We start from the raw sequence: 26,116 nt of genomic DNA on the forward strand, positions 1-26,116 counted from the left end.
AGCTGAGTTGGAAGACCGATGCGGGCGGAGTGGTTTGCGACCGCTGTTGCTAATCTTTGGAGACTAGAGCGCTGAATTGGACTAGGCGTATGCATTCATTGCGTACAAAAACAATGGCCAAAGCGCGTTCGACCGCAAATGCGAATTTCCCCAACACGTGCGAAATCAACAGCTCAGTGAAAGCTCAGGCAGAGCTTGCAGAACGGGATCGTGTTTCGAGCTTTCGAGCTTTCGACCTCCTTACACCAACATCGCGTTCAGTCTGGATTCACACGCGGGCACATCTCGTCTCGAACGGAAGCTATATAAGATCACGCTGTGGCCAAACCCTTACGTACTTGTTCAGTCTTCCCAGCCGTACTTCCCTGGATTTTGATACGACAGGGACAAGTTTTCGCATCAAGCTGACATCTAGTGGCTGTGACAACACTGGAATATAGCGATGAAACAGTACATGCACTAAAATGACAGCTGCCGCGAACATGCGAACTAATTACGAAGTATGAGCCACGAGCGTCTGCACTGCGGACAGCTCGTCTTATCATGAGCCCTCCCGGGCATCCTGAAGAGAGTAAATTTTGGCGCTTACCAACGACGCAAACAAACCGAGTCTAGCGGCTTACTCACCACTCATGTGCATCAATCTAAGCTCATGAAGCTGTCTTCCGGCGTCAACAATGAGTTCCAACCCCTTACTTGGAAACAAAGAACCATGCATGTCGTTGAAAGATATCAACAAAGCCACTAGGCTATTCGTGGGACGGCCTTTGTCTCCGAATTCCCGATACACAAAGTAATTCGCTGAACTTCAGCCCGATGCTACCCTGGCCCAACTCGCGCATTCTAGGCAGTAACGTGTTTTCGGAAATTAAACACTTTGCACTCCTGAGATTCCAATGTCCGCATCAAACGGCGAGCAAGTGTCGAACACGCAGTCGAATCACCCTGAGACAGAAAACCCTCCACCGCATAGTCCACATTCGGAGAGCACAGAAGACCAAAATGCCATCCCAAGGACAGTCGAACCATTGCCAGAGGGATCCAGACTTTGGCCGGTCGCAGAGCGGGATGAAAGGTCCAGTGAAAGTTACAAAGCGGCCTCGGCCACCTTGATTGAGGTTCCTGTCGACGGCAAGCCAGTCATGGCGCTTCTTCTCTCGCACGAATTGGGCCAACGAATGTTTAAATCTGTGGAGCTACAACTCGAATTTGGAGCACTCGAAGATCGGTCTAAAGAGGAGATCCCAGCGATTGATCACAAAATATTTCACCTCCAACAGATAGTCGATTCCACAAAGTCGGGTCTAGCAAGTGTCGAACGCATCCAACTTGGCTTAGTGAAGCAGCAAGACCCTAAAGTTGTCGCAATGCAATCAAAGGCAAGAGAGGAACTACTCAAGGATGAGGAGGAGCTATCGCTGCTCCAAGAGGAAAAGGCAGAGCTAGAGCGCAAGGTTCACGACGCGAACGAGGAATGGTATAAATTGGCGTGGAATGTATGTGTTCACCACCATATTGCTTTCATCAAAGCAGGATTCAAAGGAGAAGATGGGGACAGCGAAGATGGAGAAACATCGAGCGCGGAGTCTGAACCAGGTGAAGAAGCCAGTGGCGCAAAGGAGTCGGAAAGGAAATCTAGTCCAACGGCAGCGAAAGATGCACTGCAGCCGGTGGCTGGAAACGAGATGGCTATGGTGCTGTACACCGGTAACAAAGCAAAGCAGGATACCACAACCCGGAATGCGGACGTTCCCCAAAGCAAGCCCCCTGATCTCACCATGACTCGATTCACAGCAGAGGATGAGATAAGACTCAAACTCCTCGCAGCAAAGAAGGCTTTTAGCGAAGCTGACCACGCACACGATAAACACCGAAAATGCTACGAACTTACATTCCTTAGATACTGCGCACAGTACCCGACCAAACCCGAGGCTGAACTTGCCGCTCAATTTCCCCGCTTCTTCATCAAAAAGGGACAAGAGCTCATAAACGCATTACGTGTTGCGGAGAAAGCATACCATGAGGCAGAGAAACGCGCCATGGATGTGAACGTTTTCACCATTCCGGACGAACTTATCGAAGCAAATGTTAACCCATATTTGGATATCGATGATCTGGAGGCGATGATGAAGCCATGGAATGATAAGGACCGGGCGCGCATTTACAATTGGCGTCATGTCGATGCGGGTGTTCTCACTCCGCCGTCTATTCATACGATAGATACGTTCTATGATGCGAGTTCCAGCGACGATGGAAGCAGCACTGGTAGTGTTGTAAATGCGCAAGATGGTGGGATACAGAGAATAGAAGCCGCTCAACCGTCAGCACCATCCACGAACAACATTGTCGCAACCAGCTTAGCAACACCGGCGCAAGATGAACCCGAGCCTCGTCCCGCGGAGGATGACATCCCAGAGGGAGTAGTCGTATTGAGCAAGCCCGTTGCAAATCAGAACTCCTACTCGTCGACCGAATTAGCGTCTACGATAGATGGCGCAGCTCCAGCTTCTTCCTCTGGGGTGGAAAAGCGTAAGTTCTGGGGTCAAGTACAAGGACATGACAGCTTCAGTGTTTGCGATATGCGGGTCAAACGACAAAAGATAGATAAATGGCAGCGGGATTGCGCGCGGTGGAGGGCTAGTAATTTACATTTCGAATGAAAGATATTTCGTCTTCTTCATGTCAGGATCTGCTCTCTTTCGGCTTTTCGTGGCGCCGTGGGAACCTGCTCTCAGTGAAGATGGCCGCATTGGGTCAGGACACGCTTTGCCTTTCTGGGTTAGTGCAGGCTCGTGATTGGATCCCGACCTTCTCTCGCAGGGACTCATTTGCAGCCTCACCACCTCTGCTCGCTACCCACTGAAGTCACAGCCAGCCCACGACGCTGATCAGTCATGCCTCTGTCCGATTTCCAGATACCCGATACCGTTGAGGGCCTGCAAGCGGCTCTTAGCAACGTCGATGAAGAGTAAGCGACCCGACATCTAATTAATTGGACGACTGACTGACGTTGGCTACCAGCATACACAGTACTGAAGACAGGGAACGCGAACAAGCCCGCTTAGCAGATGATGATCTACGGTTGCTGGGCGCGAAACGTCTTGCCATACGCATGTAAGCCATACAGGATTGGAGAGGCATAATCATCCATACTGACACTTGTAGACTCTTGTTGTCGAAGAGAGACCAGCGGTGTCGAGAAGCTACACAGGAACTACCAAATGCGGTCTTGGAGAATTTACCACGCGAGCTCCGAGACATGATCTACACTGAGCTGTACCGCGGAAGTCAGGACGAACCGTACGAGATTGTCGACAACAACTCTAAGCACCCATACGACCCCTTGTACGAGTTTGCGCCTATGGTCGGAGCATATGAGCCGCCATATTGGATGCTGGAACGTGAGGTCGGCCCTGAGTTCGCGCGCGAAGCTGTGGAGATTTGGTACAAGTGCGCAGATCTTTTGGTCGACATAAAGCTCCTACAACCACTATTGCAAGACGACGATGGCGTCTTGTATGACAGCTGGTCGCCTTCGGTCCGGACATGCGATTTCCTTAGGAAGCTGGACGTCGCCATCGGCCCCGCGTCATCACCGTTACACACAGGAGAAAGTAGGCCATCAAGTCGAGCAGTACACATCCGACAGATATGTCGGTCACTCTCTACCTTGTTGGAAGAATCAAGTGTTGCACGGAAGGAGGGGTTCAGGCTGCACATTGCCTTTCAATGGGATATGTCCGACGATTGGTCCGACTACCTGAAGGCAGCCTGCCCAGTGGTTTATCGTTTGAAGACTCAAGGCTTCGTGGTTTCAGGTCGCCAAAATTATGGAGAGTATATTCGACACAAGTGCTACGAAGCCGGCTGTTCGTGCGAGTGCTGGCGACTTGGAGACATTGAGTGGTACAGTAGCGGTATCGATGATTGGTTCGACTGCTCGGAGGAGGAGTGTATGGAGAGGATAGAAGAGGAGAGAAAAAGACACTGTAATGAGTAAGCGTCAGTGATAGGAAACAACGCACGGAAAGTGTATTTGGAACATGAAGCCAGTCGGTAATCGGGATGGCTGGTGCTCGGGCTTTTCATTGTCACATGAACTGGAGTTCATCCGCATCTAGACGCCATGTTAGAACCATAAGTCCTAGTAAACACCCTGTTGTGCCGATCATTGTGACATCGTTGCAGCTGGCTCACGAACCGAATGCGCGCGTTGCTTGAAATGTCGGCAACGGCGCGTCTAGGCGCGTGTATCGTGAGCTGAATATGAGGGATTAGGCGCGAGACCCCAAATGCGCGTTATGGAAAGACAATCATCTTCAGTGAAGCGGGCGAAGGCACGGGAAGTGAAATTCCGTTGACGCGTCCAGGAGAGAGTTGGTCACGCCCGTCCAAGATCAACATTACGGCCCTCTTATACTGGCCAATGGCGCTGCCCATGCCCTCACAACAGGGGTATCGGCCCCCGCAATTGCCGCCCTCATCTTCGCCACCCAAACATCAACACGGGCTTGATAAGGCCTGTCGCATCCCGCGAGTCCCTGCATAACATCCTTCCTGCGGCTATATCTTTCGTCTTGCAGAGTAACAGCGAATAAACATGCCCAAGTTCTTTAAGCGCATCTTCAGCGATGCTTTGTTTCGGAGAGAACCGGACGTCAGCGACATGCAGCGATCGCGGCGCGTGCTGGTGAGGAGCTCGGGAGGCATGCCAGAGGAACAGACGAACTGGAGAACATCGTTTTTCGATATTCAGGTTCAGGATGAGGAGCGCCGTGCGTTGAGGGATGGGGCAAGTGTAGCCGGTAGCGATATGCATGCCGCCGAACGACCTATTCTAGCACCGAGCCACGACCAAATACCAGTGCGCAAGCCGAGTCGTGCGCGGAGAAGACTTAGCAAGAGGCATCGGAGACCTGCTTGAAGTGTTGTTGGAGGTATGTATGTTGCATGCGACGTCAAGTGCTCGATGCTGACACGTCTCTCTAGAAGGTCATCGCGGCGTCGTTACGACCACATGCTGGCATGATGGAAGTACGACAATATGGAGCTAAAAGAAGACATGTAATCTAGCACAAGCGACTTCCCCCAGCGCGATGGATTGTGCTATGATCGAAGTGGCTACAACGCTGGCCATCACCTGCGCAGCCTGGCAGGCCAGCTACGCACATCGGTGGGAGCAGTAAAAAGGCTCGCTACAACACACGACCCTTGGATGAAACTGTCTATGTTCATCGGACACCTAGAATATATGATATCTACTCGCAACGACAGCCTACTTAGGACAAGACGAAGGATCGATATAATCGGGGCTCGTCACGTGTTTTGCCCCTCACCGAGGCTTGGCTTGTCAGCCATTCCAGGTTTACGGAATGGATACGGTATACTGAACATCAAACGTCGTCTAATTCTCCCTATTTATCGTCAGTTCTTCTATATCCATCACCTTCTTTCGTTATCTCGCTGTCGACACCTTTGCAGCGCCAGCTGCTATCAATTACCTTCTCTCGGCATTCGAGAATTGACCAGCCTAACAGCAAGGGAAACTCCTCGATCAACATTATGGCCATCATCGTGCGCGGTATCTCTAACTAGATCTGGCTGATCCGCTAACGTTTGCGCTGGCGAGGTTTTCTGCAACTGCTATACGACTTTTCGCTGTTGAGAAAGACTTGTCGAACAACTTGAATCTCGACATAAGCTGAGCTGCATGCTTGAAGCGTCAAGGATATGCGACTATATACGCCCCTTCTCTGCCTTCTCTGCATCTCGTCGCACAGCGACGCGGTTGAACAGTCGTGCAAATGTGTGAGTGAAGATTACGCATCCACTGAGTACGGCTGATGTATTATCAGATGCCTGGTGATGCTTGCTGGCCTACTATCAACGAATGGAGCGACCTCAACACGACACTTGACGGCGCACTTATCCGCAGCGTTCCACCGGGAGCAGTCTGTTACCCGTCGAGGCCGGAGTTCGATCGAGAAGCTTGTGACTACGTGACGTCGCAGTGGTTTAACTCGTCATATCACGCTGCGCATCCTGTCAGTATCGACTACCCTATATGGGCGAACGACTCTTGCAATCCAATCTTTCCCAACGGAACTAGCATCATCGGTAACCCACATGCTGAAGTGCAGGGATGTAATATCGGCAACTACCCCGCCTACGTAGTGAATGCTACCATTGCTTCTCAAGTCAGCACAGCTTTGGTTTGGGCAAGTGCAAGGAATATTCGCGTTGTCGTTAAGGCGACTGGACACTCATACCAAGGTCGCAGCACTGGTTATGGCAGCCTGAGTATATGGACGCACCATATGCGCGGCATCAATTACGTTGCATCGTTCAGTCCAGCGTCTTGCCCTTCCGAGATTTCATTGACCGCTGTGCGTGTATCAGCTGGCCACACGAACATTGAAGTTCAAGAAGAAGTAGCTCAGCACGGAATGGCGATTGTAACAGGTGCCAACCCCAGCGTTGGGCTCATTGGGTGGCTCACAGGCGGTGGTCATGGGCCGCTTTCGACCAGCTACGGGATGGGGGCCGACAACTTGCTTGAGGCAACCATTGTCACACCTAATGGTGAAGTCGTCCTCGCAAACCCATGTCAGAACCAAGAATTGTTCTTCGCTATACGAGGCGGAGGTGGCGGCACATTCGGCATCATCCCGGAAGTCGTCGTTCGCACCTTTCCAACCCCAAGAACTACTGCGCATACCTTCCAAGTCCGGTTAAAAGACTTAGGCAGAAGCACGGATTTCTATAAGTTCTTTGGATTTTTGCACGCTGAGATGCAGCGGCTGAAAGAAGGCGGCATGCAAGGGTATTACCTGGTTGTGGGACCGCCTATTGTTCCCACTCTATCATTCTCCTGGACATTCTTACTTTACAACGCTCCAAGCGGAGCGGTTGAGCTACTCACGGAACCTATCGAAGCATATCTGCAGGAGCGGAGGCAGGCTTTTGAATGGCAGTCGATATTATCGCACACGGATACGTACCTGGAGATGCACAAAGCCAATTTCACGAACGAGCAAGTAGCAGATGGTGGCTCGGCATATGGGTCGAGATTGCTCAGTGCTGAGAGTCTGGCGAACCCACACCTGACGGCGATCGTATTTTCGAAGATCGGCCCAACCGATGATGCCTTTGAGCCAAATGTAAAGGACCTCAGCTCTGGTTGACATCTGTGATCTTGGCTAACATACCCACAGGGACCAGTAACTAACCCACTCCTCATCGGCCACATGATTGGTGCACCGAACGAGCCAGCTTACTACCCTCTTCAAAGCAGTCTCAACCCTGCATGGCGCAACACTCTCACGCACGTTATCGTCGCATCGCCGTTCGGTGACACTGCATCCCAGGCCACCATCGATGATGTATATTCAGATATTACACACAGAAAAACCGAGGCACTGCGGCAACTCAGCCCCGACACTGGCGCATACTTCAACGAAGGTGATAGCTATGAGCCGGAATGGCAGGAAGCGTTCTGGGGCGAAAAGTATTGGATGTTGAGGGGAGTGAAAAGGAGGGCCGATCCAAAGAACGTACTTTGGTGCCGCAGATGTGTTGGGAGTGAGGCGTTGGTGGAGACCAAGGATGGGCGGTTGTGTGAGGTGAATGCGGAGGGCCACGACGAGCTCTGAGGCAGACTAGCTGCAGCATTGTGGCTTCAAGCTGTGAACATCTGGACGTGTGATTAATCTGCATCTATTTTTCATGCTCTTGTTCGCTGATCTTGAGATGTTTCCCTCAAGTGTGATTCAGTTGGAGACAATCTGAACGCCGGAGATGAAGTTATTGCCGGGCCGAGATAGAGCCGCAGGCTACTTAGTCATCAATGACATTGGAACATCAAACGCGCCCCCTGTCTCCTACGCGAACGCGGTCTACAATATCGCTCAAGCAACCGTACTGCCTACTGCCATTGCTACCGATACAAGCCTATATGTCTTGCCTGAGCGGCTCCACCCATCTTCACGAGTTTACCTTAGTTAGGCCCGGCCTTTGACCTCACAACGCGTCCACTCACCTCCCGAACCGACCTCCCATACTCGCTACTCGATTGCCAGACACAACGTACACTGTCTGATCATGTGGTCTAGGTGATCATGAGGTTAGAAAACTAGGCATAATCGGCAAGCTATAAGCCGGGTGCATGGCGACTTTGGGAATCCCCTAGACTCGACGCGTCGCATAGAAAGCTTGCGCGACTGCTCCACGCGTACAATGTCAAGCTGGCAATTGGTCAGGGATATGCCTTGGTGTCTCTTTGAACAACACAGAGGCAAAGGGATCCAGGATAAGAAGCCAGCAGCACATCGCAAGCCGGTGGTTGGCCGGAGAACACCGCTTTGACGCGGAGCAAGACGGTGCCAAGACATACACACGCCCAATCTCCAACCTCTTTTGAAAAGATGGTACGTGGTTATCTTCACCGCTCGTTTATGTCCGGGTCTTCTCTTTAGAGAAACGTACGTACAGGCATATCAGGGAGATACCCTTCTGAAGACCTGCTGGTCGATGAGTCAATGTCTGCGATCATGAGTCGTGGTAGACATGATCATTCGAGGTGCTCTAGACTGCAATGGCGCAGTTTGCAATCGGGCATTGTATCCAGGTTGTCTGGGTATGTCTCGCGGTGTATGACTTCCAGCAGGCATCGTTACATCAAGCTTAACCCATTGAGATTTGGTTGTTGAACACGGACTCCTCTGAGGCCTTACCCACAGACCGTCATCGTACATGAACACGCTTCTAGATTGACTCCACTCTGTTCTCCCAGCCTTCTTCCGGATCCTCGCCTCCAGTCTTTTCATCCTTTCAACGGCTATTCACGTGAAAGACCAGAACGCCCTCCGAGCTGACTAGCAACTGAGGGTGTATTGCAAACCTAGAAAGCACTGCCTCTCTCATGCACAGGCCTTGGAATTCCCCCACAGTGCTAATTACACATCACCATCATCCGACTTTTCCCGCCTTGCGGCCAACTAATAGGGCTAGCTGCACGTTACAGAAGCCCCGCGAGAGCCACTTTCTACTCGCACTCGGGTTTTCTGGATCTGATAATGTGGCGCCGTCGCTCATTGTCATGCCAGTGGCCGGTAATCGGGCTAGGTTATTTTCCTTCGCTCGCTTAGATGTTGAGCATGAAGCTAATGACGCACGCTGCTGCGCACGCAATTGACAAGTGCGGACTCTCTTCCGAACTAATGGCTCAACTACTTGCAGCATGATAGTGCTTGTTCATTTTCCTCTCCGCCGATGTTGTTGTTATTGTTTACGTCAAAGTGTTGTGGGCGCGTAGGGAAACGACGTTTCGTCAAGCGCTGGGTCGCGATGACGGCCGCAACGGGGTTGTCGCACAAAGTGTGCTATCCCTCTGGTTCCATAGGCTCTACTGCTATTTCTTTGTTGTTCTCGTTTCCTTGTTCCCCACACTTACACTGGTGGGTTTGAGCTTACCGTGCATGTCATATCGGTCCTTTTGCTACGGTTTCGTCACCGCTCATTCGGTTGAAGGACGATGCGACCAACGCACCTTACACCCCGATCGTGTGGGCATATCCTTGTCATGGTAGTAACTCCTGCCAATTGGATCAATGCGGCGATTTTTGCCTTTGTTATAGGTGTAGCTTCGCGAGCATCATACTGCTTCAGCATTATGTCGCCGGCGGCCATTTATCTGATGCGGATAGGCCACTAATTTGGAGTAAGGTGCGATGTCGTAGGTCACTTTCGCCCCACATGCCTAGCTTGTATGCCTCCAATTGCTGGTACCGAGTGTCATGTTCAGTGCGTGCGACGTTCAGCCGCTTTTGGTCGACCATATCAGCAGTAACTGCCGCCATCTGAAACTGAGAAATGCATGGAGGCTCGCCTGAGCATACCCCTCTTTCTGCGTCATCAGGCAAAGGTAGGTTCTCGAATACTCGTTTGCGTATGCCTTGTTGCCGGCGCTTTTCTTGTGGAAGCCACGTGCACGGCATATAGCCTTTGGCAGCCCCAATCACTGCTTGTTGATGTTTTTCCGGATCAGCACATTGTTGTCCGGCCATATCAGCGACCCAACACGGTTACGATAGCCAGATTCATGCGTAACACCATCGTTCCGCATCCTTCGCATGAACAACACATCGTCGCTAAAGTTCTGCTTCCTTTGTCTCTTGTCAGTGTCTGCACGCCTTCATCGGTCTGACAGGCTGCTCGTATAGTGGCCAGCCAAAGGATGTCCACGGCATCAGCCAGACCATGAGCTTGTCCCCTGATCCCTCCTCCTTTGTGCATATGCGGCTAGAGGTTGGTTGCATGCAACAGTTTCCCGTGCTCGAGCGAGACCTGCCAGTGCCATGCACATGCTCTCGGTGGTCAAGCGAAGACAAGGCAGGGCTTTCAGCCTGAGGTCCCGCCACTTCGGTCTTTTCACGTTTTGCACGGGGTGGCCGCCATCTACTGCCACACTTGCTTGAGGTATTTGTCGTAGCTTATCCTTCATGTCACGCTTCACTCTGTTTCCGTCATCGAATACCTTGCTTTGACTAAGACGTGTGACCCGTGGAGTGATTTGTGATGTCCTCCCAGGCAATCTTTCGTCATCCAGTCTGCGCTGGTCTCGGCATACATGAACGTTCTCATCCGCCTTGACCAACCATGTTCTTCTCACGCGGGGACATGTAACCTGGCTGGCCAGAACAACTTGACCCACCGTGAAGCGGCGCCCACCAATCCGCCTCCACACAGCTTAGCCTCGTCATGCACAAAGAGCGCCGGTGACCGCAGCTCCGGCCCACACAAGCACAGCACTCGCTCGTCTCGGGATCAAAATTGCGTGCGACTTGCCATCTAGTTCCATCGCTGCCCATGTACTCGCGGCGTACCCAGCATCGCCTTGCTCTCACATGACGAGAAGTATGCGCGGAGTGCCGCGTAGCAAATTCCAACGTCGAGCCTTGATGAGACTGAGGTTTGCGTACTCAAGGAGCGCAATTCTGGGCATTTTTGCATGCCAGGACCATAAGAGGCCAAGTCACAGCGTCAGAGAAACCCAAAAGAGGTGGAATCAGCAACGGGTCGATTGATTGCGCAACTATTTGCAAGGTTACTTATGGTCGCAGCAGTGGCCGCAGTTGTCATGTTAATTGTGATGGCTGGTGTGTGGTTCCGTGCACGACGCAAGTCCGTCGTTGGGCCGGATGACACCACAAGGACACCTCGCTTTCTGCATCACTCGATGTACGCTCACTTTGCCGCACTCATGCCATGGATGCCCAGAACACAGTTGAAGAAGATGGTTATGATTTTACAGCTCAATCTAACTGAGAGCAAGCAATTGGCTCGGTAATGTGGAATTGTTGCCTTGTTCGACGGCAAGGCAGACTGGTTGAGTCGACTTACGAAAGCACACTGCATCATGTTGCCACTGCATTGACTACACAATATAGCTCAAGCCTTGTTTACCCTCCTTTTGGGCTCACCGGTAAAGACGGTTCTAGTGAAGAAAACCTTCCCATAGGCCCGGTGGAGGCATCCCTCGCTGAGTATGAGCGAAAAGGCAGGCGAGCCAACGCGGATGTGTTCGTAAAAGCTATGACAGATGGCGAGACAACGCCAGGGATACGGCATCTCCTTTGCTCAACCATATACCGCTCGCCACGTCAGAGGATCTCCGATGGGGCATGCTTTGGCTGGTTCTAGTGTGTGTCCGGGGGCCCAGATGATTACCGTGATATGCGATGGCGGCTTAGGTTCCGCATTAACTTCACGCCATCCTGTTATCTAGGATAGGAATGCCTGTCAGCGTGCAGGGCCTAGTCAGTCAACAACGGACCGGCCACGGGCATAGTCAGCCGTTGAGTGGGGATATCGATCAGCTGAATGAAGGACCCAGTCCGTGCTATGCAACATGCATGCGGATGTTGCTAGCGTTCCATCCCAGTGGCGATGCTGGGTGACCAGGTGCGAAGGCGAAGACGCATGTCTGCAGCAGAACAAGATAAGGTGACTGGCCAACAGCGTTTCGAGTCCATAGTGGAAAGACCGGCATGTTGTGTGTCAGCCAAGCGGTAAAGGTGAGGATCTCTAGTGGACGCAAAAAACAGCCGAGCACCATCGGTGAAGCTCAGTGATGCTACACAGGTTGATTAGCGTGACCACAAACGGAAAATTTGGGGTCGAGCATGTAGCGTAGGAAATGAGAAATGCCCGAAGTACCGTGACCACATGGCGTACTAGTGCGTAAGGAGACAGCGATGCCCAACCGCAGGCGACGATACTGCTTATTCTCAGGGCCTGGTCAGTGCATCTTGTAACGGTTGACCATAGCTCGAGGTGAAGGGAGTGGAACCTAGAGACTCTCAAGGTTGGCCCGTGTATTGCCTGGTGGCATTTCCACTGAGGTACCAATAGCGGGAGCCATTGGCCAATCGCTTACTGGACCCAGGAAAATATTCTTGAACCGGACTGTAACTCGGCATACACCAAGCAGCACGTGATCGTATCTCGGTTCACGAATGCTCCATCTCATATGGCATGAGAGGCCCGGATTGCTCGACAAGGACACACCATAACGACCCCAAGCGCCAACTAAGGCGTCTTGACAAGGAACATGCGGGATTTTCGCATCTGGAACAAAGGGTTACGTGGTTGAGGAAGCCACGACACGTTGATCCCCTAGCAAATGTGATAACTGTCTGCAGCTGGAAACGCCGGCACGGCCTAGGGTATCATTTCAGCCCGTCTCCGCATTACTCTAGCGTCAGAGTAAGAGGGATCCGTGAATCGTAGCGATATCGTTGGATGAAACCGGGTGGGGTGCTACCACGTCGATGAAAGGATAGGCCACGGCATCAATTTATGGCCTGACAGCGAAGCGGGCTCGGGTTCGATGGATGGCCGGCGAGGCCGGCGAGAGGAGTTCGTTTCGAAGGATAAATAGCGGTACGCTGCTGCCAGAATATCAGTCTCTTCACACTCAGTCCAAAGATCTCTTCCAGTCATTGACCATAGACTCTGATCCTCAGCCATCTTTTGCAACACCGGGCTTGACAAACAACACCTCTCTTGGGTATAGACCATAGCCGTCTTTGCCAAAGCCCTCCTACCATCCAACCATTCTGTATGTGTCTTTGAGGCTCAAGGTTGAGGTGACCCCTGAGCTGACCCACTTCCAGGAACGCGATCGCTGGCCCTATCAAAAAGGTCCAGTGTTTGAACCAGCAGTAACAGGTAGGTGCTCGAGTGCTGATATCCAAGCGGTTCGTGAACAAGACTAACGTGTTACCGAACATCAGACGTCCAAGCTCTTCCAGCCTGAAACATGTGCTTCTACGACCAACACAGGTTCGTCTGCGGCGACTGGAAGTGGGGCCACTTCCGACAGCACTGCGCCAAGGAGTACCGAATCGGCGAGACGTGTGGCATGAAGCTCATCATGCAGACAATTCCTACGGGAACATACTGCAAGCTCTGTGAGAAGATCAACACCAAGATGCGCCGCCGAGCCGCTGAGGTGGACCGCATCGGGCGCTGGCAGCGAGAGCCTCACAAGTTCGGTGCTTCGATCGAGAAGTCGATGGAGATGATTCGCAGTCTGGATGGAGAAATCAATGAGCTGTCTTGCGAGCGCAACCGTAGACTGCAAGCAGTCTACTGAGGTTACAGCGGTCATGGCGCGGGCGTCTGCGGTTTCGTTTCATGTATACCGCTTCGGTATTTTCTTTCAGTTTGAGGCCATTCATTTTTTGGGTCCAGAGGCGGAATGATGCACGCAGAGCTGGCATTGAGCGATGGCATACGGAACAGGGAAGGCCGGGCGTTACCTCTTACAGTCGCTTCTTTCTATTCCTGAGATTCTCAGTATTTAATGATGCAATGACCATTTCCAGTTCATATGATTGGGTGCGTCCTGGATTGTGGTGATCGTAGCCGCTGTGCTTGAATTGGGGGCTGAAGCCGTCCAATCCGTGACCGTCGCGTAGCCGCGAATAGAAGTGGAGAGCTCATGGCGCACGGCCCGGCGAGAGACAGTACGGCGCTTTCCCCTCAGTCAGGGAAGGCTGGTCGGGTGTTCGGGTGAAGAATTTGCGCCATGCAGCAAGGTCGAGCATCGTGAGATGAACCGGGCGGAGGGTCGGATTCGGTGGTGTTGTTGTGTCGGAGGACGGCTGGTGGGGTAAATTTCGCTGCTTGGCAGACACGTGATGACGCTAGGGCTCACTCGGATGGCGTGAGCGGGTAGTGCCGATAATGCCCCGGTCTTAGTTGCCTATCCCATAGTGTCAGCTGGTCGGCCTGCACTCACTCTGTCATCTTGTGTGCTCTTTCTTCCACGTCTTTGGCCTGGCTTGTGTTGCCTATGGACACCACGACGTGTTCGTTCGTCCGTAAAGCTCTACTGACAGCAACCCGCATGGCCCACGGTCGGTCGTTCCCCCTGTGTGGCCGAGCTCATGCGGCGCAGATGTGTGCGTTCTGGGTTATCGAGGGAAAGGTGCGTGAACCGATGCGTTGATCAGGTGGGTATATGCAGTGGTCTGCGAGTACTTCGCTCACTTTGTCGGCGTTGCTCTGATGATCATCTGTTCTCGTGGGCGATCTGTCGTGTTCCGTGTGTTCCATCGTGCTTTTCGTGCGGGCTGCACGATGTTCTTTCTCGTTCTTCCAGTTGGAAAAATTGCTTTCGAGGTCAGCTAAGCTATACAGTGGTCGTAGTAGGTTGCAACAGTCTCAAGAGCCAGGAAGGAAGGTTAGAAGAGTCGACTTACGTGGCGAACGCTAAGTGGCCTGAATAGCGGCCGATCGCCTTCATACGTCTTCAAGGCTCGACTCCACCACGTTTCTTCTCCGCCATCCGCTCCCCGTATCGTTATCCAGACTTGGTGACTCACCACCCGATGTGTGTTCGTGCGAAGGAGAGCGCGGATCGTTCAGACAAGAGGATCAAGAGCGTATGGGGCTACCCAAGGTTCTTGAGTATGTCGCGACCGAAACCCTACCACGGCGAGTAGGTTTAAGCGCTCGTGACATACGACAGCTTATCACTCGTGTACTACCGCTCCTCCCTCGGGCTGAAAGACGCGGTTAGGTGGACACCTGAGGGGCATACGTTCAGCTCGACGACCAATGAGCCAGCTCGACGTGTTGTCAGCAGGACCACTCAGACATGGTTCGTACATGACTTACGACAGAAGGCATGTCAAAAAGCCGCACTTTGGATGTATTGGGCTGCAGTTGAATTTGTGTGCATAGCCGGAACACATGTAAAGCACCGGTTCGACCAATGATATCGCGAGACAGCACTTTTGGACATGCTGGGCAACCAACCCAGTACTTCTCTCATCTCGCTACAGTTCGGTAGTGGGCGACTAACTAAGTTGCATGTACTGGCGATACGTACCGCTTGACGCTCATTCATCCAGCTCTTTTCGTCGTCGCTACAAGCCTTGCGCATAGCGACTTTACCCTTTTGGGTCGATCTTGCTTGCCATAGCGCTCCCGCATATTATCTGCATATCGGAACGGACGCACTACGTGTCCCGCGCCAATCATGACAAAATCGAGGTTCACAGTTGGATCCTGCTTTCAAGTGCTTTCAACGTTTTCTTGTCTTATCGTCGCAGCAATTGTACCCGTCGACAGTCTACACCCAACGTCCAGGCTGCCGTCCCAAGATCTGTGTTACCAAAAACAGGTGTAGACTAGTATTCACGGCGACAAAGGATGTATTGCGTTCGATGCAAGGCCTGTCATAGCCTATGCAGACCTTGTAGGACATGCGAATGTGGTACGTTCTTCGCCAAGGGCTTGACCAATCACAGTTCAGAAGCGGCATTCTGCCTCGATCGCATGCCGCCGACTTCGCCCAACGAAAACCTTGGACAGCCACGAAGTATGGCACGCTAAACTGCTTCCATGATCCTTAAGATTACCTTGATTTTCTGTACATGATGCAGTAACTCGGAGATTGCAGCTTTTCCAAAACGGGTCGTTACTCCAGGGTGTTCTCGACGGTTCAATACCCAATAGCGCGCGCTCCCACCCCCACCGGCGGCTCGTCTCGCAGCGAACGTCAAGGATGGCCCTTGCTGGTCGGCGAAGGTGTTCGAATACCCCACGTAGGCCTGGCAAGAAAGGTAAGATCATCCAGGTATGAGAATAGCACCAGAGGTACGTCGTGGCAGCTGGACCAAGCGCCTGCTGGGGACGCGAGCCAATTACGCCCGCTTCCTTCCAACCCAAACGGGACAACACTGCTTCATCTTTGGACGCAACGAACTTCATAGCTTTAATCTCAGATGCTCGACCAAATTGAAAGAAACTACTGACAGCTATGTATAGTAAATACAAGGTATTCAGCAACTCCACCTGCTCCGCGATCATATGCTGCATTCCTCGACTGCGCTGTACTCGCGTTTTGCACTAGCAAGTTCAACACAGCATTTGCTTCAGTATGCGCCTCCGACAACACCTTTGTCATGACTTCCGATCATCTATGTACAATATAGATCTACGCCTTCTCCTCCCCCCCAACATCCCTCAACCTAACCCTCAACCCCCCCTTAGGCCTCGCCGTAATCCCCCCCTGAATCCCCGCCACATACCCCTCGACCTCAAACCCAATCTCAAACCTGCCCACTAGACTCGCCACAAGACAAGCAAACTCCGCTTTAGCAAACTGCATACCAATGCAACTCCTTGGCCCATGCAAAAACGTCGTAATGGCATAGTTCGACTCGGCGCCGCCCGTGTTGGCAGTACCAGGCTGCATCCAGCGGTCGGGGTTGAAGGAGCGGGCATCTGGGCCCCAGAGATGGGTCGAGGTGTTGATGGCCCAGGGGCAGATTACTACGGTTGTGCCCGCGGGGACGAAGTGGGATTGGATGGTGGTGTCGTGGGCGGTTTCGCGGAGGGCGAGGGGGACGGGGGGGTAGATGCGCATTGTTTCTTGTAGTACGGCGTTTAGATAGGGGAGTCGGTCGATCTCCGTAGAAGAGATCTGGCCACCTGGTTGTAGTGCTTCAGACAGCTCGGTGCGGATCTCCTGTCGTAGCCGCGTTTGCACATCGGGGTTTTGACACAGCAGGTATACGGCCCATGACATGGCTGAAGCGGTAGTTTCGTGGCCCGCGGCGAGGAACGTCATGAGTTGGTTTACGAGGTCTTCGTCGCTGAAACCGCCGGATTCCATGGCTACGCTTAAGATGTCCATGCCTTTTGCCTCGCCGGATTGCAGCTTCTCGCGCTTGTCGTGGATGAGATCCCGAGCAACTTTCTTGATGGTGTCGACGGCGTTGCCGATTATGTCGTTGCGCGCCAAGGGGAGATTGACGGCGACCCAGTGGGGGAGCAGATTCAGCAATACTTGGATGAGTTGAGCACCACGAGCGCCGGCAAAGATCTTGCGGTAGGTTTCGTTGAGTTCATTGTCCGGGTTGCTAATGGCATCGAAGTCTTTGCCCATTCCTGCTACACCGATAATGTCGAGAGTGGCGCGGGAAGCCCAATGACCGATTTCAACTACGGATGATCCATCGGCGCTGCTCTTGATGGTTTCAGCGAGCTTCTCGGTAAATTCCTGAGATTTACTCCAGAAGATCGGGTACAAGTCTTTGACGTGACGGAAGTTGAACGCAGGCATAAGTGCCTTTCTTTGACGCTGTAATCGCAGACACATTAGCTACCATCTTCTTAAGCCCATCATGTATACACACCTTGTGTTCATCCCCCTCCGCCAACAAAATCCCCACGCCCAGCAACCTCCCCAACCCCTTCCTCAACCTCCCCGGCTTAACAAACTCATAGCTCCTCGTCACCAACACCTCTCCAATCGCCTTCGGATTCGTCACCAGTATCCTCGGCTCATTGAACAACCACCGATAATACAACACGCCATCATTCGGCACATTGTCAATCCAATCCCGCTGCGGCTCGCCCGTCGGGTCCTTGTAGATGCGTCGGAAGTGGCCGAGCAGAAAATGGCTGTCTGGCGGCGAGGGTAGATGCCTCAACGGACTCAGAAATAATGGGTAGATAACGATGGACCATGCCAGTTGAACAAAGACTGCGATTGCGAAAAGCGCAATGGTGTTCTTAATGTAGCCCTGCGAGACAGCGACGGCAGGCGCATACCGCTGACTAAACCACGTCCACGCCGCAGCCGCAAGCAGCAGGAAGCGTTTCGGCACCGCCATAACGGGAAACTTGCGCAAGGGGCGCAGTTGCAGATGTTCGAAAGGGATGGACTGTTTGGGATCGATTGACCTGCGAGGACGTGGCGAAGCGGCGAATCAAGTTGTTTCGGTAATGGATGACGTAAGGAACTTTGTTATGCGCCACAACGAGGGTTGTGAGCGGCGTGGTAAGCAGAGAGCTGCCAAGAAGAGATCCGCGTAGACAGTATATCGTAAAAAGAGAGATTTGAGGTTACAGCAAGCTGTCTTAAACATCCAGCTGCTCGCCCGCACATGCATCGTTTCGATTGCGCGTAGCTGGTCCGCAAAAGTCCGTGCGTCAGAGTCGGCATGTTGTCTTCCCGAGAACGCCCACCTGTTTAGGGCACATTTGCGACTGGCTGGCGGGTTTGTTGTCCCGCGTTGGCTGAGTGGCTTCAAGGCAGCAGGAATGTATACGGATCATGAGGTCGCAAAGTGCAGAAGCCAGCGGACGAGTTTTACGGGATGACGTTGGGAATCTTTTCTGATGTGTGTGTGTTGTGATTAATGCGATTCGCGTTGCTGTATCGCGATACTACGTGGCCGAAAGCCCTAATTACGTTCCTCCCTAGACAGCAAGCTATGCTCATTTACGCTTCGTTGTCGTGTCCTCATTATCGCTTTTCCTTTCTACGGCCGTTGCTGTTGCCTCATCTGCTTGCTTAGTCTTTTGGACTCCGGTCTCCTTGTCCTCGGTCACCGTGCCTTCGGTGTCCTTTGTCGCTGCATCCTTCTTCACATCCTCCTTCGACGGCGTCTTCGACAAGTGCCCCGCAGTCTGCTTCGACCAAAGCTCTGAATACTTGCCAACTTCATTCTTCAGCAGCTCTTGATGCGTGCCCCTCTCGATAATCTCGCCCTTCTCCACAACGAGGATCTGGTCCGCATCAGCAATCGTGCTGAGGCGATGCGCGATGACGAAAGTTGTGCGGCCTTGACTCAGCTTGCGGAACGCTTGCTGGATTAGCGCTTCGATAGAAGAGTCGATTGCTGAGGTAGCTTCGTCGAGCATGACAATCTTGGGGTTCTTGAGGAGTACGCGGGCGATGGCTATGCGCTGTAGTTGACCGCCCGAGAGACGAACACCACGTTCGCCAACCTTGGAGTTGTAGCCGTCGGGGAAGCCAACGATGTCGTCGTGAATGGCAGCAGCGGCGCAGGCATCTTCGATCTCCTTATCCGTTGCGTCGAGTTTGGCGTAGCGAATATTTTGTCGGATGGTCTGGTTGAAGAGGACAGGGTCTTGCGGCACAAGACCGAGAGCATTCCTGAGACTGGCTTGCGTGACTGAACGTAGATCTTGACCATCGATCATGATTGAGCCGCCGGTCACGTCGTAAAAGCGGAACAGCAATTTCAGCATTGTCGACTTGCCGCCTCCTGTCTCACCAACGAAGGCGATGGTCTGTCCGCCTTCCGCCTTCAGGTTCACGCCCTTGATAATGGGCTTACGCTCGTCGTAGTGGAAGTCGACGTCCTTGAACTCGACTTCACCCGCGGAAACCACAATGTCTCTTGCACCGTCTTGGTCGGCAACTGTAGGTTTAGTATTAAGTAGCTGCAGAAGGCGCTCAGCATCAATAAGCGAGCTGGAGATGTGGCGATAGCTGTATGAGAGAACGTATAGGGGCGATGTCATTGTGTGCCAGTACATGATCAGAGTGACAAGATTGCCGACTGGCTTGCGGCCAGTGACAATCTGCGACATACCAAAGACGCAAGCACCGGCGAACCCGAGAGTTGTCAGAACGTCCTGTGCCGCATGGCCGCCCATAGATCGGAAGTAGTATGCGTATTGAGCGGAGATGGTGTTCATGATATTCTCGGCATAGCGCTTGTGTTCAAACACCAATCGGTTGAAGTAAGCGACCGTCTGCCAGTTGTGGACAGTCTCATTGACCGTAGAGCTTTCAGTACGCTGCTTTTCGACATAGTCTCTTCGCTTCGGCTGAGAGAGCGTCGTGAAGTAGAATCCGATTACGATGTATGCTGCGCCCATGAAGAGGATGATGAAGGCCATGTAAGCGTCGAACAAGTGCGTTACGTAGTACATGGCTACGAAGAGGTCCAACAGAATGGGCGCAATGTCGAAGAGAACCATCTCGATGAGCGAGTTTAGAGATGACGCCTGTTCAACAGCTTTCAGAACCTCCCCGGAGTCTTTCGAGGTGTGGAAGTCCATGGATAGGCCGAGGACATGCTCATATGCGAGCAAGGTGATGCGCCGATACGCGGAGTTTGAGATGACTAAGTTTGCGATGCCATCGATTATGCCGAGCCCAGCATAGCTGTTGATGTATGAGAACAAGATCCAGAGGCCAATATCCCTCCACGGCATGACACCACTCTGAGTCTCATAAGAGTGCTGTAGTTTGTTGGTGATGATACCGATTTGGCGAGGAGTAAGTAAGTTCAGAACACGCTCTGTCAGCATATGAATGAGTCGTAGACCCAGGCATGTCATGACTTTCCAGTCGTCTCTCGGGAATAGGTAAGGCAAGAACACGGCGAAACCCTTGAGATATCCGAACCAGCCACCCTCCTCTTCGAGACGCTTTGCCTGTTGCTCTTTGATATCCTTGTCGTCATCTTTCGGCGGTGCTTCCTCATCGTCGCTCGACGTTCCAGTAGGTATGGTGCCATATCCAGCGTTGCCGTTGGGTGTTGATGTACCATTCGCTTGCTTTCCCAGCAGAGACTGGCGTTCCTCGTCCGTGCTGACCACCGCCTGTTTGGTGACCAGAATGATGAAGGCGTCAAGAAGTAATATGAGCGAAGCCAACGCCCTGACGCAGTCAATCACGAAAGGCGCATTCTTCTGCCGACCTTTCTCCGGGATGGAAAATGCCGTTATCAGGCATGTCGTAGTCTCGAAAGCGAATTGCAGGACAAACGCGCCAAAGTAGGCGTGCCACCGTAACGCCTTACTCGACCAGAGTATGTATGCGAGCGGGCTCCAGACCAGTATCGATCCTAAGCAGCGGATTGCTGCAGGTTGTGGTGCCTCGTAGTCCCAATCGCCCATTGACCGGCTGAAGTAGTAGAGTACCTCTGTGATGTATGCGACAAGTATCGTGAGCATGGCGATGAGTATGCTCCACCGCCTCTTTGCTGATACTAATCGTGGTTTTTGCAATATGCACAAACTGAATGCGCATGCTCCCATGTAGTAGAAGCCGACTGTGGGCGCATGCATGTAGTTGAGAAGGGCCATGGCCGGGTAAAGCGGTGTCGCGGGTTCTGGCTGATCCATGGTCGTAGTCGTGGTCGTGAGCTCGTTTCTTCGTTGATGTTCCTGTTCTCGTAGCGTCTGTCTTAGACACTTATGGCTGCGCACAGATACACGGTCTGTGCAAGGTCGTGGGAGGCGACTTTATCGTCTCACACGGTTGTTGGAGGCCTGGGAGTAGGTCGCACACCGGGTCTCGAACTGGCAAGGGCAGGTCGCCGAGAGGAAGGTGCTTGGTGGTGTGCGAATCCGGCCGCTGCGAGGAGGCAGAGGCTGCAGCCCCAAGCTTTTGATTTGGTGATATGGTCTTCAGCCGCACCGCCACAACGCTCTTCTCCGCTTAAGAATACCCGGCGAGCTCAGCCAGGAGGGTTCGAGTATGTGTATGCTGTCGTGATGGGCAGGGTTGTCTTCGCTTAAGGCCTGGGTTTCGAACAGCCCGCGACGCGTACTTTGCGACAGCCTCCCGAGTTATACGATTGCGCGGCGCAAACTTCCGCGCAGACGACAGTCACGCGCGCTTGATGATTTTGGCGGTCTGTTGATGGACGCGCGATGTTTGGTTGTCGCGCTTTGCGCATTCCGAACTGAAGAAGCTGCGCGCCCTTGTTAGCCTAGTCGGTGTGGCTAGTGCCCGCTGCTAGGTCTACTGCAATCACCATGCAGTCCACTCACCGCCGTCTCCAGCTATCTGCTTGATGCGGCGTACAGCGTACGGCGACACTCCGGTGCCGCCGCTGCTGAAGAAGCGGCAACGATGTATATATAGCGCTGCATTTTCCCAGAGAGTCGCCGGTGAGGCCGCACACCCCCAAATTTCTCTAGAGCCGTCATCAAGCGGCGAGACCCCGCTCTAGGCAGAAGCAAGCACCCAACACAACAGCCATGGCGGCAGAGCGACCGTCGGCGCTCGAGGCGGCAAAAGAGATTCGGGAAAATGGTTCACGGCCCATAGCGGGGTTGGACTTGATGGACGATGCGGCTCCTTGCAGGTGTCACATCTGCAAGATGCGAGTTCCTTCTGCGCCGGATTGGGTAAGCGAAGCTGCACTTCTCCAGGTACCGTGCATGCATTCTGTAGATCCGCAATGCACGACACGTCGACTTGAATACCATCAACGGCATCCACTTCTAGCGTTTGATCTAGCTTTCTTATCAGACAAGCACACCGCCGAGTCCTCTAGCAGCTTTGCTAGTCATCACGAGAGCCTCACTAGCGACTAGCAGGAGCCTCACGCCGTTGGTCTGGGAGAATGCTGTACCGAGCTTTCGTCGCCACGTCATGACTACGACACCGCGTTTGATATCAAGACTGACTCTTCTCCACGCTCAGAAGCGTCGCTGATGCTGTTGCGATCCACCGAACATATCTGCATCCTCGGTTCCGAAGTCTGGTCCAGATGTCAAGCACGCATCTGTCAGTACCAGGGTAGCATCGCAAAGCCATCGATTATGCAATGTGGCACGACATCCAACAGATCTAGATCCACTACGAGATCGGCCCGCAGGATCCGCACGTTCGCATGGCAAAGATGGGGCCATCCAACGACCACGGCCATCCAACAGCGACCCGGCCCAGGGTCTTTTGGCGACCGTACCACACCCCACCCAACACATATACAAAGACTCCAAAGAAACTCGAGTATCTCATCGCAGCGACGCTTACTATTCGAAATCTTTCCCCATATGCCTATTGGTTAGGTTGCGGAAGCTGTGAGTGGCTCATCACTTCGAGACATCCAAGTGCACCACGAACCACTGCAAAGTCACAAAACTCCACCCACAGATCAAAGATGCAAAATGCAGAGCTCACTACGTACAACCAACAATGTCATCCCCGCTTACGCCTTGCAACGACCACGATTACCCCATCCAGTAACCCGAGCCCCAACTCCCATCCCCACCGTTTGTCACCATCTCCCCACTGCACCTGCCACCGTACCACCAACGCACGCAGCTCCCTTCGATCCCTGGACGTGAATGCTACGCAACACTCCATGACTCCAATGCCACTTGTGACAGATGTGACATGTCACACGTTCTATAAAGAACTATTTCCTCTTCACATAATCAACAATGACTGGTCCTTCGTTCGCCTCCCGCTTCTTGTTCGTTTTGCAGTCCGCTTCCGTCGTGTATGTGAGTCGGCTGGCTATCTTTTATTCTTCTCTTCACATAGCGCGTCGGAAGGGTTGTATATAGCTTGGTGGTGGTTGCGGTGGTTGTCTTCTTCCTGCTCTTTGCACCTGTACTTGTACATACATTCCACTCTCCACCCGTCTCTATCCGTCTATCCCAAAGCCACACCTAAGGTCACACCCAAGGCCCCAAACAGTCCCAGTCCCAGTCAGTGAATACTCCCTCGAACGAGCAACATTTACCCCTCGATCCCTCGGGATCTCGCCACCCATAACCCTCAGTCACCCCCGTTTGAACCCGCTCGCCCCGGATCCGACATTCCATTCCGGTTCGACTTCTACAACTCTGGCGCCTGGATCTCGCGTCATTATACCCCGCGTTAGTCCGAGCGTAAAGCACCAACTTCTATCAGATTGATCAGAAGTGGCGCCTTTTTCACATTTGCTTTCTACCGTCCACACCTATTGCGATCAATACCTTTCTGAATCAATCTCCCCTCTTGCGGATTTGAATCAGAATATAACGGTCCGAGCGGCAAGTCACCGACATAGTCTCAGGCGGCTACTGAGACCCTTTGTCAGTCTCAGATCTTCAGAGTATATATCCCCCACTATCAGCTTTTCTCCCAGCGTCCACACCAGCAGTGCAAAGTACTGCGATCCGATCTTTCGCAGACTCATTCTCCGCAAGGACAAGGCAACTAAACAACATGAGCGACGCAGCAGCCGACCCACCCCCACCCCCACCAGGGCAAGCAGAGCAAGCAGAGCAAGGCTCACCACGTGGCGCCATGGATCCTCCAGCGACACCAGGTCCAGATGCGGGCCTTCGCGCTAAGGTTCCAACTGCAACAACACCCGTACCCGCGCCTTCACCCGCACCGTCCACACCAGGCCGACGTAACCGCCCCCTCCTCCCCAACACCCCACGTTCATCCAGCAGCCCGTTCCCCACACGCGCGCCCCGCACTCCAGGAGCATCATCGGCAATCCAGCCCTGCACTGTCGACGAGACGCTGTTTAGCCGGGTGACTGTCCACACGGCCAAGTGCACTGAGTGCGATCAGCGGAATATGGATACTATGCGTCGCTGCCCTGGCTGTACGTTCCAGGTCTGTCAGCCGTGCTATGAGAAGCGGGTGAAGAATAGTAAAGGTCTTCTTCATGGTAACATGGCGACGCCAGGTGCGGCTGGGGTTGGCGCCAGTACTACTCCTGCGGGTAGGACGGTGAGGCGTAGGCCGGTGGCGAGCAGCACACCCGTACGTGAGAGCGAAGAGAAGAAGGATGATGAAGTTAAGGAAGAGGAGAAAGAGATTGAGTCCGCGCCGAAGGAGGCTGGTGCGTCTGTCCAGAAATCGTCGGCGAAGAAGCGCTCGATTAGGAAGAAGCCGGTTGTTCTTGACAGTGAGGTCGACGAGCTCTCTTCCGAAGACGACTTCGAGCCAGACGATCACTCACCCACACCAAGCAAGAAGCGCAAAACTGAACTCACCTTCGCTGAGAGCGCCCTTGCTACCGCTACTCGGACACCGCCTGCCACACGCGCAACTCGACGATCAACCACCGCTCCAACCTACCAAGATCCGCCATCCCCGCACTCGGATCCGGTCGACGGCAGTGTACGCAGTGGTGGTAGATCAAACGGCTACCTAGGCGGCGAGTACAAAGGCGATCCAGACCTCTATGATGCTGCCATCGGACCATACGAAGAGCCGCTGTTGAGTCGCCAGAACCCCGTCCTGTCGAACCCTGCCTCGAGGATCCCCGACATCATCAAGCGAGGTGGTGTACCGCGGCCACAGGGCGAGACGTACAAGTACATCCAGAAGCATCTCCGTGAGAAGATGGGATTAGAGCAGACAGGCGAGACAACTGGAGAAGAGACCGTGGCCTCCTTGGCTGAGCAGAGCGTAAGTAACGGGTATAGAGCTGTGATCGACGACGACAAAGCTGACACAACGAAGAACGAGGCTGACCAGGCTGCTAATGAATGCACCGTTGGCGCATTCGTCGAGCAGATGGCAACCAAGTACCTAAACGCCGACACCATGGACGGAGACGATAACAAGGCCCTCTTCAACGCCATGGAGAGCGCCGCGTTGGTCTGGGGCAAGAAGACGTTCAAGAAGCTCAATCCGGAGAAGCAGCGTATGGTGCAGCCGGGCTTGAAACTGCGTCTTGACTTCATCGACGAGAAGTTTCGGGAGGAGTTGGCCAAGTTGATGGACGAGCGCGCTGGCAGTATGCTGGCGGAGTTGGGCGTGAGTGACGAGAAGCCTGCGACTGGTCCTCCTGACTTGTTGTTCAAGGCTGTCTAGGATAGGTGATGGCGTTGCATTGGCCTGAGCGATGATTACCTTGGCCTCCTTCTTGCATTGATAGATCTTCAGCGATAGACAGAGTTGTCGGGACTTTCATCAGTCCATTCACATGGGTAGCGAGTCAGCATTGGTTGGCTTCGTCTGACCAGCTTGGCATTCGCCTAGGATAGCAAAATATTATCGTAGGAGCATATATCGAGAAACCAATTG

General features: G+C 53.1%; 6 protein-coding genes across 6 annotated transcripts; 4 read left to right on the forward strand and 2 right to left on the reverse strand.

The window, feature by feature from the left end:
• Positions 1–1,068: 1,068 nt before the first annotated feature.
• J4E92_007511 (uncharacterized protein) lies at positions 1,069–2,660 on the forward strand (the record flags this gene model as incomplete). Its single annotated transcript, XM_051498874.1, has 2 exons — positions 1,069–1,075; positions 1,096–2,660. 2 exons carry the CDS (start codon positions 1,069–1,071, stop codon positions 2,658–2,660), a joined length of 1,572 nt encoding a protein of 523 aa, XP_051351148.1.
• Positions 2,661–2,894: 234 nt separating this feature from the next.
• J4E92_007512 (uncharacterized protein) lies at positions 2,895–4,000 on the forward strand (the record flags this gene model as incomplete). The annotated part of the gene is made up of 3 exons (XM_051498875.1): positions 2,895–2,968; positions 3,022–3,114; positions 3,166–4,000. The coding sequence occupies 3 exons, from the start codon at positions 2,895–2,897 to the stop codon at positions 3,998–4,000; spliced, it is 1,002 nt and encodes a 333-aa protein (XP_051351149.1).
• A 9,321-nt stretch (positions 4,001–13,321) lies between these two features.
• Positions 13,322–13,657, forward strand: J4E92_007513 (uncharacterized protein; the record flags this gene model as incomplete). Its single annotated transcript, XM_051498876.1, has 1 exon — positions 13,322–13,657. The coding sequence occupies one exon, from the start codon at positions 13,322–13,324 to the stop codon at positions 13,655–13,657; it is 336 nt and encodes a 111-aa protein (XP_051351150.1).
• A 2,853-nt stretch (positions 13,658–16,510) lies between these two features.
• J4E92_007514 (uncharacterized protein) lies at positions 16,511–18,194 on the reverse strand (the record flags this gene model as incomplete). Its single annotated transcript, XM_051498877.1, has 2 exons — positions 16,511–17,659; positions 17,715–18,194. 2 exons carry the CDS (start codon positions 18,192–18,194, stop codon positions 16,511–16,513), a joined length of 1,629 nt encoding a protein of 542 aa, XP_051351151.1.
• A 607-nt stretch (positions 18,195–18,801) lies between these two features.
• J4E92_007515 (uncharacterized protein) lies at positions 18,802–21,468 on the reverse strand (the record flags this gene model as incomplete). The annotated part of the gene is made up of 1 exon (XM_051498878.1): positions 18,802–21,468. The coding sequence occupies one exon, from the start codon at positions 21,466–21,468 to the stop codon at positions 18,802–18,804; it is 2,667 nt and encodes an 888-aa protein (XP_051351152.1).
• A 2,824-nt stretch (positions 21,469–24,292) lies between these two features.
• J4E92_007516 (uncharacterized protein) lies at positions 24,293–25,903 on the forward strand (the record flags this gene model as incomplete). The annotated part of the gene is made up of 1 exon (XM_051498879.1): positions 24,293–25,903. One exon carries the CDS (start codon positions 24,293–24,295, stop codon positions 25,901–25,903), a length of 1,611 nt encoding a protein of 536 aa, XP_051351153.1.
• Between the last annotated feature and the right edge of the window lie 213 nt (positions 25,904–26,116).

The sequence above is a fragment of the Alternaria infectoria genome, assembly GCF_024043175.1.
Source record: "Alternaria infectoria strain BMP 0036 chromosome Unknown scaffold_12, whole genome shotgun sequence".
NCBI lineage: Eukaryota > Fungi > Ascomycota > Dothideomycetes > Pleosporales > Pleosporaceae > Alternaria > Alternaria infectoria.